The 15,646-nt window shown below is 58.3% G+C and overlaps 1 protein-coding gene across 1 annotated transcript in view; it reads left to right on the top strand.

Annotated features, from left to right (window-relative positions):
- The first annotated feature begins 651 nt into the window (after positions 1–651).
- Positions 652–15,646, top strand: part of CACNG4 (calcium voltage-gated channel auxiliary subunit gamma 4) — a 55,227-nt gene continuing 40,232 nt past the window's right edge. Inside the window, exon 1 of the mRNA XM_068530881.1 lies at positions 652–871. Within this exon, the coding sequence (XP_068386982.1) occupies positions 652–871 (220 nt within the window). The remainder of the gene's footprint in view (positions 872–15,646) is intronic.

The following is a 15,646-nucleotide window of genomic DNA, read 5'->3' as shown; positions in this document are numbered from 1 at the left end:
CCACACTCACGCCTATTCATTCGTCACCAGGTAAAGGCGCGGATAGGGCACGGGGAAGGAGGGACACACACACGCACACCACATATTAAAGAGCCCCCAGGGCCATGTAAGGAAGGCGGGGTGTCCTGGGCTGGGAAAGCGGGGAGGCTGGCCACGCCGTTTCCCCTCGATCCCCCTGGGGAACCCGTGCCCCGGCTCCCTTCGCTCTGATAATGTGAACGAACCGGAGAGGAGAGCGGAGCGCGCGCGAGCGCGGGCAGCGGAGAGGCGCGGAGGGAGAGAAAATCCGGGCCGGGCGAGAGGGAAGAGCGGCGAGCGCACACCCGGCGGGGGCCGAGGCTCGAGGGGCGGCGCCGAGAGGAGCGGGGCGCGGCGGCGGCGGCGGCGACGCGGAGGGCGCGGGGCGGAGGCGCGGGCCGAGCGGGGAGGGCGGGCCGAGAGGGAGGAGCCCCGGTCGCCGCCGCCTGCCGCCCGGCGGCCCGCGCAGCCCGCACTCGCCGCCGCGCCTCGGAGTTTGAGCCCCGGCGCGGCGCCGCCCCCCGGCCCTCGGCCCCCCCCGGCCCCGGCGCCCCCGGAGCGGCGCGCGGAGGGAGGAGGGCGGGCGGGCGCGGCGGGCCGGGCCGGCGGGCGGCGGACTATGAGGCGCCCACCATGGTGCGATGCGACCGCGGGCTGCAGATGCTGCTGACCACGGCCGGAGCCTTCGCCGCCTTCTCGCTCATGGCCATCGCCATCGGCACCGACTACTGGCTCTACTCCAGCGCGTACATCTGCAACGGCACCAACCTGACCATGGACGACGGGCCCCCGCCCCGCCGCACCCGCGGCGACCTCACCCACTCGGGGCTGTGGCGGGTATGCTGCATCGAAGGTACGGCCGGCCCCGGCACCCCTCGCCACGCGCGCGCGCCCAGGCGCACGCACACACACACACGCGCGCGCGCGCGCACACGCACACGCCCTGCTCGGGGCGCCGGCCGGGAAGGGGTGGGCGCGGCCCTGGCTCCGCGCGAGACACAAAGGAGCCGGGGCGAGCGGGCGGGTCCCCTCGCGGCCAGCTGTGCAGCACCTCGCGGTCCCTCCCAACTGGGGACGCCCCCCCCAACACACCGGCCCTACAAACTCTCCGCTGGCACACGCACACTCCCTCGCACACAGACACAATGAAACACACCGAAACTCACGCGCGCGCGCGCAGCCCGAGACCAGAGCGATCCCGAGGGGCCGCGCCAGCGCCCCCGGGGGAGGCGGAGGCTGGCGAGGGGGCGGGAGGAAGCTAGGGTGGGGGGGAGCGGACGGCCGAGGAGGGAGGGAGCAGGGGGAGAGGTTGCTTGGCAACCGGTGTCTGCGCGATTGCTATGGGAACTGGCCATCCTGGGGCGGGGCCGGCCGGGGGCGGGGAGCGCCGGGGCCGCTCCGCGCTCGCTCGAAGCCTGGCCGAGGGGTGGGAGGGGGCGCTGGGCTCCGAGCGGGTCTGGGGACCCGGGTCGCCCGAGCCTGGCGCCTGCCGAGACCTTGCTCCGCCACGTACTCCTCCAGGGGGCCACCGGCCCACTCCTCCCCGCTCGGTGGGGAGGGGAGGGGAGCGTCACCAAGTCTCCCCCCCACCCACCCCGAGTAGGGCAGCGAGCCCGCCGCCGTCGTCCCAAGGCCGGGAATGTGCAGTAGAACTGGGGCGCGCAGGGGCGACCCGCGGACCGCGAACTGCCTGGGAGGGGCGTGGCCGCCGGGTCCCGGCAGGAGGGACGCGGCGTTGCGCCCTCCAGGTGCGCGGCCGGGCCCTGTAGTAGGTGGTGTACGGATGCAGTGCCTCTGGGGGCCGGGACTGGGTGTCCCCGGACTGCGGGGACCGCTCCCTCCGGGGGAGGGACCCGGACTCCTCCAGCGGCGACGTGCGCCAGACTTCAGCGCCTCCCGCCCGCCCCGCTGCGGAACTTGAACTAACAGGTGGCTTTGTCCGGGCGGTCTGTTCCCCTCCAGGTTGTGCACGGGTTCGCCGCTTGGTCTTGGCTTTCAGATTGGAAAAGGGGTGGGGGACGTTGGTGGAGGGTTCCTCTCAAAAATCCTTGGACAGAGTTTCCTCCTCCTTTTTCTGTAACCTTTCCGCGTGTGTCAACTCCGCGTTCCGTGGTCGGGGAGGTTCTCCCGCACCCCCAGCCTTCCTTCCTGCAGTTCCAGCCCCTGCGAAGAGTTCGGCGGGGTGGCGTCTTCCTGGAGGTTGGTAGGGAGCTCTGGAAGAGATGGCCCTTCTTCTGGCCGTATTTGGGGTCGGGTAAAAGGAGGCTTTGTAAAGCAGGGTCGCCAGGTGAGGTGGCGCTTGCTCCCTTTCTCCCCACCCCCGTGATGCCTATTCTCATCCGGAATCCTGCCCACCCCTGCCCCCCACTTTCTCTCCCAAACGGAGGTGCTTTGACCTTTGAATTTGGAGCTTATTGCCCGGGCTGAGTGCAGTCTTCCAGGAGCAGGCATGTGCAATCAGTAGTTTGGGAAACACAGCCACACAAAGGGCCGGCGGGCCCACCATCACACCCCCCTCTTTTCTTTGGGAAAAACATCATTTTTGGTTGCAGATGCTCAGATCACGAACACCTACTCCTCTCCTCTGGAGGATGTGCCCACGTCACTGCCTGCCAGGGCACCTGAGTTAGACACAGAGCAAGGGCGGCTGGGCCCCCGTGTTCTACCTCGCAGGCCCCACTGGGTGCTGCGTATGTGGTCCAGTAAGTCGAGCCCCTGTCATGACCCAAGCCCACGCATGTGGGCCCCAGGCCTTCCAGGTTCCCGGTCGAAATTGGAAGTCACTCCTCCATGCCGGCGAGCCTGGCCTCTGCAGAGTGGCTCGAATGCCTCCTTTATTAATTTCTCATCCTAATTAGGATTGATGCCGCACTTAGCATCTTGCCAGCTGCCTTGAGCCGTTTGCACTCGATGTTCATCAAGAGAGCCCCAAGCTGATCTGGGCAGCTGGCTCTGCTGGCGGAGGGAGGGTGGGGAGCTGCCATCTGGGGACTTCACCCAAAGAACTGGGCCGCCTCTGTCATCCCCCAGGAGCTCAGGGGTTCTGGGGGCCAAACCAGGCCACTTCCAAGGGCCAGGACATCCTTGGACCAAGCCAGGGCTGGGAGAGCTGGCTCCGGATCCCTCGGGGTGCGCTAGAATCATCCTGGCAGTCCTTCAGCCTCGGTGGAAACTGCCAGCTTATCTCACAAAAGCACATCGCAGAGTCCGACGGCCGTCTGCCATCTATGACGTCTCCACCTGCCAGCGAGGGTCCAGGCTGAGACCCGGACGACACATTAACCCCGGGCCGCTCCCTGGGGACATGGTCACCTCAGTATTGGCTTCTGTGTGTACAATGCATTATTTCCACCTGCTCTCTAGCAAAGTACCCCAAAGCATTTCATGGGAAAAAATGAAAAGCTCAAACCTCTAAGCTGAAACTGAAGAAACACTGCAGCGGGCAGCTAATAAAACACCAGTTGTGACAGTGGGACTCTGAAGGGTTTGCTGGCATCTCACAAACAGCAGATTCAGTTCCCTGGCTGTTTCACAGGAATGATGTTGTGAGGTCAGGAGAGCCCAGCCCTCTGTGTACTTAAGGTGTCCGTGCAGGCTGGCAGGGCTGCGTGCAGAAGACTGCCGCTCCCAGACTCACCACGGCTGACATCACCCTTTTCCGCCCCCAAACCCGGGTCTCCCCGCTGCCCCTCTATAGGACAAGTGTCAAAATCCTCCAGCGCACAGAGCCTTGTACACGTTACCTCATGGCACGCTCACAACAGCCCTGAGAGGGTGCCCTCTTCACCTCCACCTGCAGCGTGGGGAACAGAGGCTCAGAGAGGGCAAGGCACTTGCCCAGAGGCACCCAGGTAGGAGGCTGCAGGGCCAGCATCGAGCCTTTGTCTCACTACAAAGCTCTCCCCACTGTGTTGTCCTGCCCTTTCCCAAACATCTTCTGGGTTACCATTAAAAATAGAACCAAGTACTTGACTATCCAGTGGAGGAGCCCGGCTCTGAGGCTGGCTTGCGGCAGCGTGAAGGCATTTGGAAGTGAGAATGTACAACTGATACACAAATTGCATAACACACACTCTCTTCTCGCTTCTCTCTGTTTCTGTCTTTGTCTCTGTGTGTCTGTCTCTGTCTCTCTTCCTACCACGTTCTGGACTAGCCTGTTCCCACCACAAACAGCCATCTGCTTACTCCGTCCCCTAGACCCCCACCTCCTTCTTTCTTTGCATCTTTGGTGACATTCAGCCCAAGGCTGGGGACACAGGAAAGGAGTAACAAATCTTTGTGGACTTCTCCACCAAAGCTACCACCCACCAACATTTGTTCAGTCTCTAACGCATTCTGGAATCAGGCAAGGTGTAGAAGGTAAACAGGCATTCCGGAGCATGCACTATGTGCCAGGGACCGGAGACCTCGTGTAGACACGGGGAGGGAAGGGGAGACTCTGGGCCCCAAGGGCAGCAGCTTATGCGGCAAAGCCCCCGTGCCCACTGGGAGCTCGAGATGTTCACGGGGGCTGCCAGACACCAGGGTCCCCGAGCGAGCCGGTCACTGTGCTGTCATCGGGAGAGCTCTGGGCCCAGAATACAGGGTCCTGGCAAAGTTCAGCCTCAGCAGTACCACCCGCCCAGGTCCCCCATAGACGGAGCTGCCGTCAGCACACTCGCAGCTCGGTCAGAGCCTTGAGATGGCAGTCTCAGTGCCAGGGGTGGCCCCGGGCCTGCTGCTTTGTGTCAGCTCTGTCCTGGGCACCTACTGGGGAGGGGGTAGGGAGACCCTGGCCCCTGCGAGTGAGAGGCTCCTTTGCCCCATCATGCTCACTCCACCCCCGCCCCCCCCACGGGCAGCATCTCTCACCAATGAGAGTACCCAAACTTCATTCACACCACGGCCCCCAGAGGAAGAGAAGGTATTTGCACTGCACCCCGGGGGCGGGGGAGGAGAGGACAGCCATCGGTGACTACCCCGGGGCACCAGCCACCCCAGGCCCTGCCCAGTTCCTGGGGGGCACACTTTTCTGGCACATCTGGAACCCTTTCACGGCCGGTCAGCTGGGAAGCTCTGCCTTATACCACATTCCGGACACAGGCCCGTTCAGGGAGGTTTGGATCTGAATACCGTCCTTTCCCCTCCTGCCCCAGGCCAGGCACTGGGCTGGGCGCTCTTCCTGTCTTTCATTTTCTCTTGCAGTAACTCACAGGCAGCCTGTCCAGTCAGGCCCGGGGGGTGTGCGAGCAGGGAGCAGGCTCCCCTCCCGCAGCACCCAGCCCATCAGCTGGTCCCCTCGTCCGCAGGCCCTCCTTTGCCCTTCAGGGTTGCTCGTAACGGCCATCACATCAACCTCCGTGCAGGATTTAACATTAGTTCGTATAATTGCCAGCAACTCTGCAAGGTAAATCTTAATTATCTGCCTTTTATAGGTGGAGAAAATGAAGCTTAAGATAGCCACGGCTCCTGGGTGTCAGGGATGCCTGCCTCTGTCTGGATCATGGTTGAGGCTGAGCAGATGAGCCCAGCTTTCCCGCAGCCAGGGGATGCCCTTTGTTTGAACCACACAGATTTGGGAAGGGACAGGTAAGGGGGCTGCCTTAGTCAGCTCGGCTGCCATAACAAAATGTGAAAGACTCAATGGCTTAAACCACAGACATTATTTCTTACAGTTCTGGAGGCTGGAAGTCCAAGATCAAGGTGCTGGGCAATTCGGTTGGTTCCTGGTGAGAGCTGCTTCCTGGCAAACGGCCACCTTATCCCTGTGTCCTCATGTGACGGAGAGAGCTCTCTGTTCTCTCCTTGTAAGGGCACTAATCCCATCATGAGGACCCCACCCTCATGACCTCATCTCTCTAGTCACCTCCCAAAGCCCCACCTCTGAATACCGTTGGGGGTTAGAGCTTCAACATATGGATTTGGGGAGGACGCAAACATTCAGTCTGTGACAGGCCTGCTCTTCCTCTGTCCCTGCTTTGTAGCTGGTGCCCAGTCTCTCGTCATTCAGGAAGGGGCCCTGGCAGTCCCTTCTCATGTCTACCTTCCCTTAATGTCCTGCTCTGTCTCTTCACCCTCCTCTGTTCTTCACTCTTTTCTCTCTTCTGACAAGAAAAACCCAGCTGGAGCTAGCTGACATAGTGAAGAGAAGCTGGGGATCTTGGTGGACCCCAGCCTGACTTAATGGTCTCGCAGCAGAGCCGGCTTTGGAGGAGCCCCGTGTCCGGGGCTTCAGAAAGGCTCAGTAGGAAACCAGCAGCTCTTTAAAGTAAATCTCCTGGTGTCAGTCTGCTCAGACGACCAAGACTCTGGGGATATCTAGGACGTAGTAACAGACGCAGAGAGTAGGAAGGGGCCTCAGGTCATCAGATCCAGGGTGTCAGAGAGCCTGGTGGGCCCCTGTCTCCTCATCTGAAAGTGGGGCCTGGCTGATCTGGAACATTCCTCCCACCTTTGTCTTTCAGCCACACAAGCCCCAGAGAGCCCTGCCCACAGCCTCCAGGTAGAACCAGGTTCACCGTGGCCTTGATGTGGCCCACAGGAAGCCAGGTTCTCCAGCTGGAAGAGCCTTTGAGATTAGTTCAGTGCCTCTCAACCTTATTTCTGCTAAGACACACGTGTAAAGGATATGTCACCTGCCTGCTGGGCATGCCTCATCCATCCATCCATCCACCCCTTCATTTATTCATGCTCACGGAGCACTGCTCTGTGTCAGACGTGTGGGGCTCTGAGTCACAGGGGGGGACAGGACAGACGTGGCCCCTGCTCTCTTGGAGCCGAACTTCTAATGGGGTCGCTGACGCTTCCAGGTACTGATGAGTGTTTTGACGAAAACAGAGCCGGGTCGGGGGCGCTGGGAGAGGCCGGGGAGGGTGGCCATTGGTCAGAGGGACATGAAGGAACTGTCAGAGAGGGATTGGAGGGAGCACTTCCAGGAAGAGGAAGAAGCAGGCAAGGCCCCGAGGCAGGAAAGAACCTGGTGCGGGTGGCGGAGCGCGAGGAGGGGGGCGGGGGCGGACGGGGCTCCATCCCTGCGGAGGGGCTGGGAGAGGCCTCGAGGTCAGGGTCAGCACCCTGCTTTATCTGCTTTTTATGACAAGGGATCTGTGCTTGGGGTGGGGAGGGGATGGCGTTGGGATCTGATTTACGTTTTCAGAAAGTCCGCTGGCTACCTGTGGAGAACAGAGATTCTAGGAGGCAGGGAGGCCGCCAGGAGGCCAGTGTGGGCGTTGCTGCAGGTGCCCGGACTGGAAGCCTGGGGCCAAGTGGCAGCAGCAGAGATGGGGGACGTGGGGGGATGGCTGGGGCGGGGGCAGGGATCAAGCACAGCTGCCTGGACGGGGGGCTCGGTAGCTGGCGAGCAGCGGTGCTCTGTCCACATGGGGAAGATGGAAGAAGGAGCGCGGCTGGGAGAGGAAATCAAGTGTGAGCCCGCGGGGGTCCCAGGTTTTCACACTACTGCCCAGCCCCCCACAGCCAAAAGCGTGCCGGAAAGTTCCGTAGAGCACAGCTCAGGGGAGCCACAGTAGCTCGTACCCGTCCAGGTGTTGTGGGTTCACCACCGCTGCCCTCACGACAGGGCGGGATTTCTCACCCTCGGTACCTTGGAAATTTTGAAAGGGATGGTTTTTTCTGCGGGGCTGCCCTGTGTGTTGTAGAAGGTTAGCAGCGTCCCTGGCCTCTACCCACTAGATGCCAGCTACAGCCCCGCCTCACCAAGTTGTGACAACCACAGACGTCTCCAGACTTTGCCAAAAGTCTCCTGGATGGTGGAGGGGGCCCAGGCAAGATTGCCCCCCCATGGAGAACCGCTGCTCTAAGGGAAGTGTCATTTCGGTTGAGGGCAAGGGCTGATCTGATTCCCGGCAACTAAAAGGAACTCCACTTATTTCTCTTTCCTTCGAGAAAACACACAGAACCTTGGGGGGTGGGGGGAAGGGGGTGTCGAGGAGCATCTCTATTAAGGGGATGACCTGGCATCTGCTTTAGGTGACCGCAGATGTAACTGGTACCCGGCTCCATTCCTTTCTTAAGAGTCGTGAATTGCAGGTGACCCAGCTCACCCTGCCTGTCACGCCCCAGCAGGTGTCTACACGGGTGGGCACTGCAGATGTGGCTGGATCCTTCCACTCTGCAAGCAAAGGAAACCAAGGCTGGAGAGGCAGAGGGACTTTCTCAAGGTCACACAGCTGGTTAGTACAGAGCCGGGGGCAGAAGGAGGTTTGGGGTCGTCTGGTTAGGGCTCTGTCGGCCCAGCCTCCCTGTGGGCCGGCACCTGGGTGAAGACCAGGCAACTAGCAACCACCGTAGCACGAGGTGAGCAGCAAGAAATACAGAAGGACGAAGGGGACTCCCTCCGCCTGGGCCTTTCTCTGCCATCCTTGCCCCATGGCATCTCGAGGGCTCCCTGAGCATCGGGACGGGGCTGGGGTCCAGACAACCCTCCAAATGAAGCTCCAGGGTCTTTGCAAAGCAGACGGCACCTCCCCTGAGACCCACGGCTCCCTGCTGGCCCGAGGATGTGGGGTGTGACCTCACACTTAGCCATGCCTGGCCTTGGCATCAGGCCACCTCCTCCGCCCCTCCCCCTTCCCCGGAGCCAGGATGGAGGCAGGGGAGCCGCCCTGTTGGGATGCTGGAACCAGAGCTGTGCTTGGGTCAGAAGAACCCTCTGACTGTTTCTGCTCCCCAGAACATCAGGACCTCTCCATCACCCCCACGTCTACCCACCCCAAACTTCTATCTGTCCTTCAAGTCAGCGTCCTCCGTAAAGTTAACCCCAGCTCTTTCTTCGGGCCCCTTGAGCATTCTGTCCCCCAGCTGCAAAGGGCCTCACTGCCCACGGGCTTGAAAGGGCTTTGGATTCTAACTGGAGCTGCTCTCGCCCCTCCCCCGCTCGTCACTCCCCTCCCCCACCTCCGCGATTGCAGACCTAACGCAGGGTCCCCACTGTCACAGCATCCAGCCCTCTGTGCCTCGTACCTCACCAAGCCCACGGAGGCAGAGGTGCCCAGCAAGTGCCGTTTATGTGTCCTCCCCCCACCCCACTATAACCCCCTGCCCCGCCATTGCCCCATTTACAAAAGAGTGTGCAGAGGCCCAGGGGAGTTTCTGGACTCAAGCCCAGCTCCAGAGCCTGGAAGGAAAACAAATGATTAAAAATTGTTCACCTCCCTAGCTCCCCCGCCATCAGCCTGTCACCTCCTGGCCCTGGGGAGACAGACAGGGGCTGCGCGCTTGTCTCAGCTCACTTTCCCCCACCTGCGTTGGTCCACGTGGAAGTGGCAGTGTCAGGTGGCTCGCACTGAAGTCGCATGGGCCTCGGTTTGAGTCCAGGCTCTGCCATTAGTCAGCTGTGTGTCTTCAGATAAATTAGCTAACCTCTCTGAACTGCGGTTCCTTCACTGTAAAATAGAGGCATCATTGAATCAACCCCTGGGATTGTTGTAAAGATTTTATGGGAAAATGCATGCAAAATAACCCTCATGGTGCCTGGCATCTTGTAGATATTCAAGGTGTGATTGCCTTCCCCTTATTTCCATATTTCCTGAAACTTGGAAGTTTTTCCAGAAAAAATAAGTCACCCAACCTTTGCAGCTCAGCTGAGTGGGGCCCCAGGTCAGCTCACGGGCCTCCAGGGTCTGGGAATGGAGGAAGCTGAGTGTCCCCAGGGATGTTCAGGCCACGGTAGAACATGGTGTTCTTTCATCACCTCTCAGAGGCAAAACCACGCTGAATGGCTTCTGTGAGCCACAAAATCAGAACCAGAGGGCTCTCAATTAACAGTTGAAATAGGGTCTAGCACCAAGGCAGCGCCCAGAGCGCTGATGGCGGCCACCCAGACCGCGCTTCCCCCATCCCACTTCCTGGCAGGCACCGGGGCTACAGCTGTGACCTCCAGTGTTGCGGGATCAGGGCTGTGATAAAGGAGGAGAGGGTGCCGGGTGTGGAAACATTGGGGCAGGAGTCAGGAGACCTATGCCTGGTTCTGGTTCTGTCACTAACATCCGGACAGTCTTCTGGGTATCCCTTAACCTCCTAGAGCCTCTGATTGCTTGGCTGTCAAATGGGCAAATGACACCTGTCTTTCCCTTCATCCGTCTCTCATCCCTCCCTCCATCCTCCGTTCTCCTTCCATCCTTCCCTCCATCCTCCCTCCTCTCTACCTCTGTCTCCCTCTTTCCCCCTCTTCCCTCCGTCCTCCTGTCTCCTTGCATCTTTTCCCCCCTCTTCCCTCTGTCCTCCTCTCTCCTTGCATCTGTTCTTCCCCCTCTTCCCTCCATCCTCCCGTGCCCTCCCAGGGTTGTGCGAATACCCAATGAGAGGGTACTTGGGAAAGTGTCGTGAAAAGCACGGTGGCTGGGCTCCCACAGAGGCGCTGCAGAGGGTACGGGATTTCGGGCTCATTTTCTTGGAAACACTCGGCTTGGCCTCTTTTCACCCTGACACCTCAGTGAGGACCCGCATGCTGGTGGCAGCCTCACCCATCGGATGCACTGCTGCTGACTACTTTGTTCTCACCTCCAGAGAGTCAGCCGTTCCCCTCTCCCACCCACTTGATCATTCGTGCTCAGGACACACTGATGACCTGCTTTGTGCTCAGCCCAGAGCTGGCCACCGCAGAGATGAGAAAAAAACCCTTTCCTGCGACATCCCCTTGGGACTCCTTATAGACCGCCCAGACCCACCCACAGCTTTCCCTCTACCTGGCTCCCAGCTGCTGTCATGTCTTGCCTGGATGCCCCAAGGAGTGTCCTGACCCGTCTTCCAGCCCCTCCCTCCCACCCGCCCCCATGCTAGCCCTTCTTCACACACAGCCAGAAAGAGCTTGGAAAAATGGAAATCAGATCATGTCATTCCCTAGCTCGATGGCCGTCAATGGGGCCACATCCCACTTGGGATAAAGTCAGGCTCCTTCCCTGATCTGCGAAGCTCCGCAGATCTAGCCCCACACACCTCTGACACCTCCCACCAGGGGCTTCACTGTACTGAAGAGTCAGGTCAGGTGATCTCTGAACCAAGTCTGCGGGATGGTTAATGGGACAGGGGCTGGGTGTGTGGCAGGGGAGTCACCGAGACCTGCGTTTGAATCCTGCTCTGCCCTGTGTTAGCTCTGTGACCTTGGGCAGATTCCTTGGCTTCTCTGAGCCTCTGTTTTCTCATCTGTAAAACGGAGATACAGCGGTAGACACCCCCAGCCGATGGAGCCACTCCCCAAGACACAACCAAAGAGGAGTGCCCTGAGAGACTCCTCGGCTTCAGATGGGCTGAGGGCCCCCCCCTCTGCAGGGTGGAGGCGGGGCTGGCCTGGACACCGGGACATGGCAGTCACCTGCTTGATGGATGGAAACAGCTCCCCTTGTGACGGGATGTCAGGCTGTGCCTGTTGACCCCAGTGTCTCGGTTCCCTGATGGGACCAATGGCACTGGGGCCTTTGTATTGTCTGAACCAAAGTTCTAGACAAAAGAGCAGAGGACAAATTCTCTCATGTTGTTGTATATGGTGTAGGAAGTGTTACTGAGATCCTGAAATGTTGGCATTCTTAGATTTGGTGGGGAGATGGTGGCGTAGAAGGGAAAACGATCCAGAAAATTTTAAATCAAGACTGCCCTAGAGAAACCCAGACCCTAGGACGGGAATAAAGATGCAGACGTAGAGAATGGACTTGAGGACACAGGGAGGGGGAAGGGGAAGCTGGGACGAAGTGAGAGAGTGGCATGGACATACATACACTACCAAATGTAAAATAGCTAGCTAGTGGGAAGCAGCCACATAGCACAGGGAGATCAGCTCGGTGCTTTGTGACCACCTAGAGGGGTGGGATGGGGAGGGTGGGAGGGAGACGCAAGAGGGAAGAGATATGGGGATGTATGTATACGTACAGCTGATTCACTTTGTTATAAAGCAGAAACTAACACACCATTGTAAAGCAATTATACTCCAATAAAGATGTTAAAAAACAAGCAAACAAACAAAAAAACCCAGACCCTAATAATGGGTCACGTGCAAAGGATATAGAATGATTGGTGTCACCAGGGCTGTATTCATGCACCCTTGCGTCATTCCACGCTCTGCTGTCGCCATCTTGAAATTCTTAATGATTTTTGAATGAGAGGACCCCCATTTTCATTTTGCACTGGACCCCCCCCAAAATTCCATAGCCAGGCCTGGGTGTCCTGTTCTGTCCCCAGAGAAGACTTTGATTGGAGGAAGGGTGGGCCGGGTAAGCTGGGACTGGAGGGGGTGATGCTGGAGGGTCCTGAGTTTGCACGGAAGTTGGCGGCTGGGGGGGTGGGGGAGCAGGGGTTGTTACTGGAACCACCTCTCTCTTGTTTCCTCCAAGGGCCCCCGCAAACAGCACGCAGGGCCGGGGCTGCCTTGGAGATTGGATAGCGCCTTGTTAGCGTTTATGGGGCACCTGCTGAGTGCCTGGCCTCGTGCTGGACCCTGTGGGTACAGAAAGGCCTTGGGGAGCTTACTGTCCGGTGCTGGGGAAGCCACGGGAGAAGAGGTGGCAAAGTGAGGACAGAGCCTCAGAACACATCCGGATGTCAGGGCCTCCTCCCAGGGGTTCCGCTAAGGCCTGTCTCTTAGGGTCGCCTGGAGGATCAAGTGGAAAACACTCACGGCGCTCTGCGTACACCTGCTTCGCCGTAGGCGCGAAATACACAGCAGCGCTTATGAGTGGTGTCTTGGAGGACGTCTGGTGGACGTGGGGCGGAGGGCCCGGAGCCCGGGTGCGTCGGGCTTTGAGTCCAGGCTCTACCTCCCAATGGCCTCCGACCGGCCGTTGCACCGTCTCTGAGCCTCAGTTGCTTTCTCGGCAAAATGGGTACGTGAGCAACACCTCCTGTGCAGATTTGCTGGGGGGACCGAGGTGAGCTGTCGGCGGTCGGCCTGGGGCTGGAACACAAGCCCGACGCCCCGGAGGCTGCCCTGTGCCTGGGGCTACGGGAGGGCCCACCGTGAGGGTGGGGCTCGAGGGGCGCGTCCAGCCCATCCGCAGCGCGCAGACCACACTGCGAGCTGGGAGGGGAACGGGACTCCCCGAGGACATCTCAGGACACCCAGGCTTCCTTCCAGGGGCGGGACAGTCCAGCCAAGGCCGTGTCACCAGCTCGTCCGGCCGCGCAGTGGGGGGAGGGTGCCCCAGGCTTGCTTCCGCCGATAACAAGCGCACATTGACGCCGGCTCCCCGGGGCCAGCGTGCCGTTCCGGCTCGCATCTGAGCCCTCGCCCGAGACATTTGCTCGCTTCAGAAGTTTGGCATGTCATACAAAGGGGCTCTGATTTCCCCTGATGTCCAACTCCTCTTGCATGAAAAATAGCTTTTGTTATCTTTCTGCCCACGGATTCCTGCGTGTGAGTCAAGGCCAGACGCCTGGGGGGTGGAGAGGCCGCACCGGCTTAACCACTGGGAGGGTCTTCCTTCTCCCGCCAGGCCGCCCCTGTGGCCGGTGGCCGCGGCCCTGGCGATCCGGCTCCCGGGGCGTTGCCTGCGGGCCCCTGGCCTGTCCCCCACCTTCACGCTGGTCAGCTCCTCTTCCCACTCAGCGGCTGTTTGTGATGTGTCCCCAGGGTCCTTGTTTGGGTTGCCTCCATCCCCACTGTCCCCACCATCACCCCCTCCTCCGAAACCCAGCTCCTTTGTTCCCGCCCATCCCCCAGTTCTCCCCGCCCCGCCTTCTGTTTCTTTCTCTCTAACTTGTGTTTCTGATTATTTCTTCCCCTTTTCCTTTCGAGTCTGCCATACTTAAAGCACAGACGCCGTCTCCTCCTTCCTGTTCAAGGCAGTTTTTTGAAAGTTCTTGAGACATTTACTAGATAAAAATGTATTCTTTTAACTCTGCGATGATTAGGAGGGTTATTAAACATGAGGAGAATTCTATTAAATAGCAAATTGAGTGAGTCAGACACCCACAGATGTGAAACCTCTAAAGGTTATCTGGTACAAAATAGATGTGAATATGGCTATGGCTGTTCTCCGAGGCCTGAAAAAAATATTGGGAAAAAATTCACCAAAATGGTTTTTCTTAATGATGGTCATGGGAACTCTGAGTGATTTATCTTATCTCCTTCTGTCTTTTTCTCATTTTCTACCCTGTTTGGGGGGGGAGGGCAATACATGAACCTGATATTTAATTTTAAAAAGCACCAGGGCCAGTCTCCAGCCCGCAGACAGGTGAATGGCTCAGTATGTTCATTCAGCATCCATGGTGTCTGCTCCCTCTCTCCTTAACCGCATCCAGGAACATGCCCCAGGCATCACGCCCAGTCACCTTTTGTCAGTGTTTTATTTCGGGTTGCCCCTGACTTATAACCAAATTGATTGCTGGATGAAAGCCTTTTCGAGCCATCCACCATCAAATCTTTATTTCCTGTAAGCACAATTTACACATTGGGTTTCCATTCTTAGACATCCATCTCACGTAATAAAAGTGCCCAAAGTGACTGCAACAGTAAGTGAAAAGCAAATAAAACCCAGATATATGCTCTCACAAACTTTTATCACATATGTAAAACCAAGTACTTAATATAAAAGCCTGGCCATGAAATCTTCCTTTGGGGGAATTTTTCTGCCTGAGCCAGACTGGCCAAGGTTTCTTAAAATACGAATCCAATGGAGTTTGAACAGAAGATGCTTGCTTTTTTTTTTTTTCCCTGAAAAATCACCCTGTGGCAAATTTAAGCACGCTCCGTTGCACCAAAAAATCCTCAAATGCTTTAAAATAAAGGATTCTTCTGTCTCAAAATTTTTCCATTGCCAATTCCATTTGTGTAAATTCTTTAGAAAAGGTCTTTGCCTGGTGGATATTGGAGGAAAGGCAGTTTCCACTGTGACCTGTACCGCCGCTGCTGTAACCACACCCTGCTCTTTGTGTCAGTGAGTCAGGTGACAGGTCAAATGCCAGTGGATGCTGGGGTATCAGCTTCCAGGGGTCCTCGTTGCCAGGTTAATGGTCCTGGTTGCTCATTAATGCTGCTTTTAGCCATTAGCGGCAGTTGTGGTTAAGATAAAAGCACCAGCGAGGTCCACATCTGGCGTCTGTGGCTGAGACGGCCAATACTTGAACTAGAAAGTTGTTTCTCGAATCTCATCAGAATCTCTGTGCCTCTAATGGTGACGTCTGTTCCTTCTTGTTCAATCTTTCCTGGAGCTGAAAACAAAACACTCATCTTCAGCCTTGAAAGCCCTTCACCTTCTCGGAAGTGGTGTTTATGCCCGCCTTTGGTCTCCCCATCTCCGGAGGATCGGGAAGGAAATCTACCTGGTTTTCTTGCTTTTTGCTTTTAAACCTGGGTGCTTTCTCTAGCTCATTTCTGGCTTTCAGTCAGCAAGCCTTTGGGGCGTGCCTGCCGGTGCAAAGGGCTCTGGGAGGGGCTGGGGTCCAGAGACCCGGAGGAGACCCTCTCCTTATCAGAGGTGGGGCGTCGAGTTGCCCACGAGCAGGAGGTGGCCGGGCCAGCCCTGCTCAGCCCTCACGGCGCCCTGTTCCCCCGACCCGGTTACCTGTTTATCCATCCCACACCCTCCCGCCCACTTCTCCGTGTAGGACCCAAAGCACGAAGGGTTATCTGGTGAGCACTCATCGTGTACCAAGCATGACATGTATTATCTCAGGAACTTTCCACATGTTATGTCATCCT

This window comes from Eschrichtius robustus, chromosome 20 (genome assembly GCF_028021215.1).
Source record: "Eschrichtius robustus isolate mEscRob2 chromosome 20, mEscRob2.pri, whole genome shotgun sequence".
NCBI classification, from domain to species: Eukaryota; Metazoa; Chordata; class Mammalia; order Artiodactyla; family Eschrichtiidae; genus Eschrichtius; species Eschrichtius robustus.
This window is presented reverse-complemented; position numbering and strand designations above follow the sequence as displayed.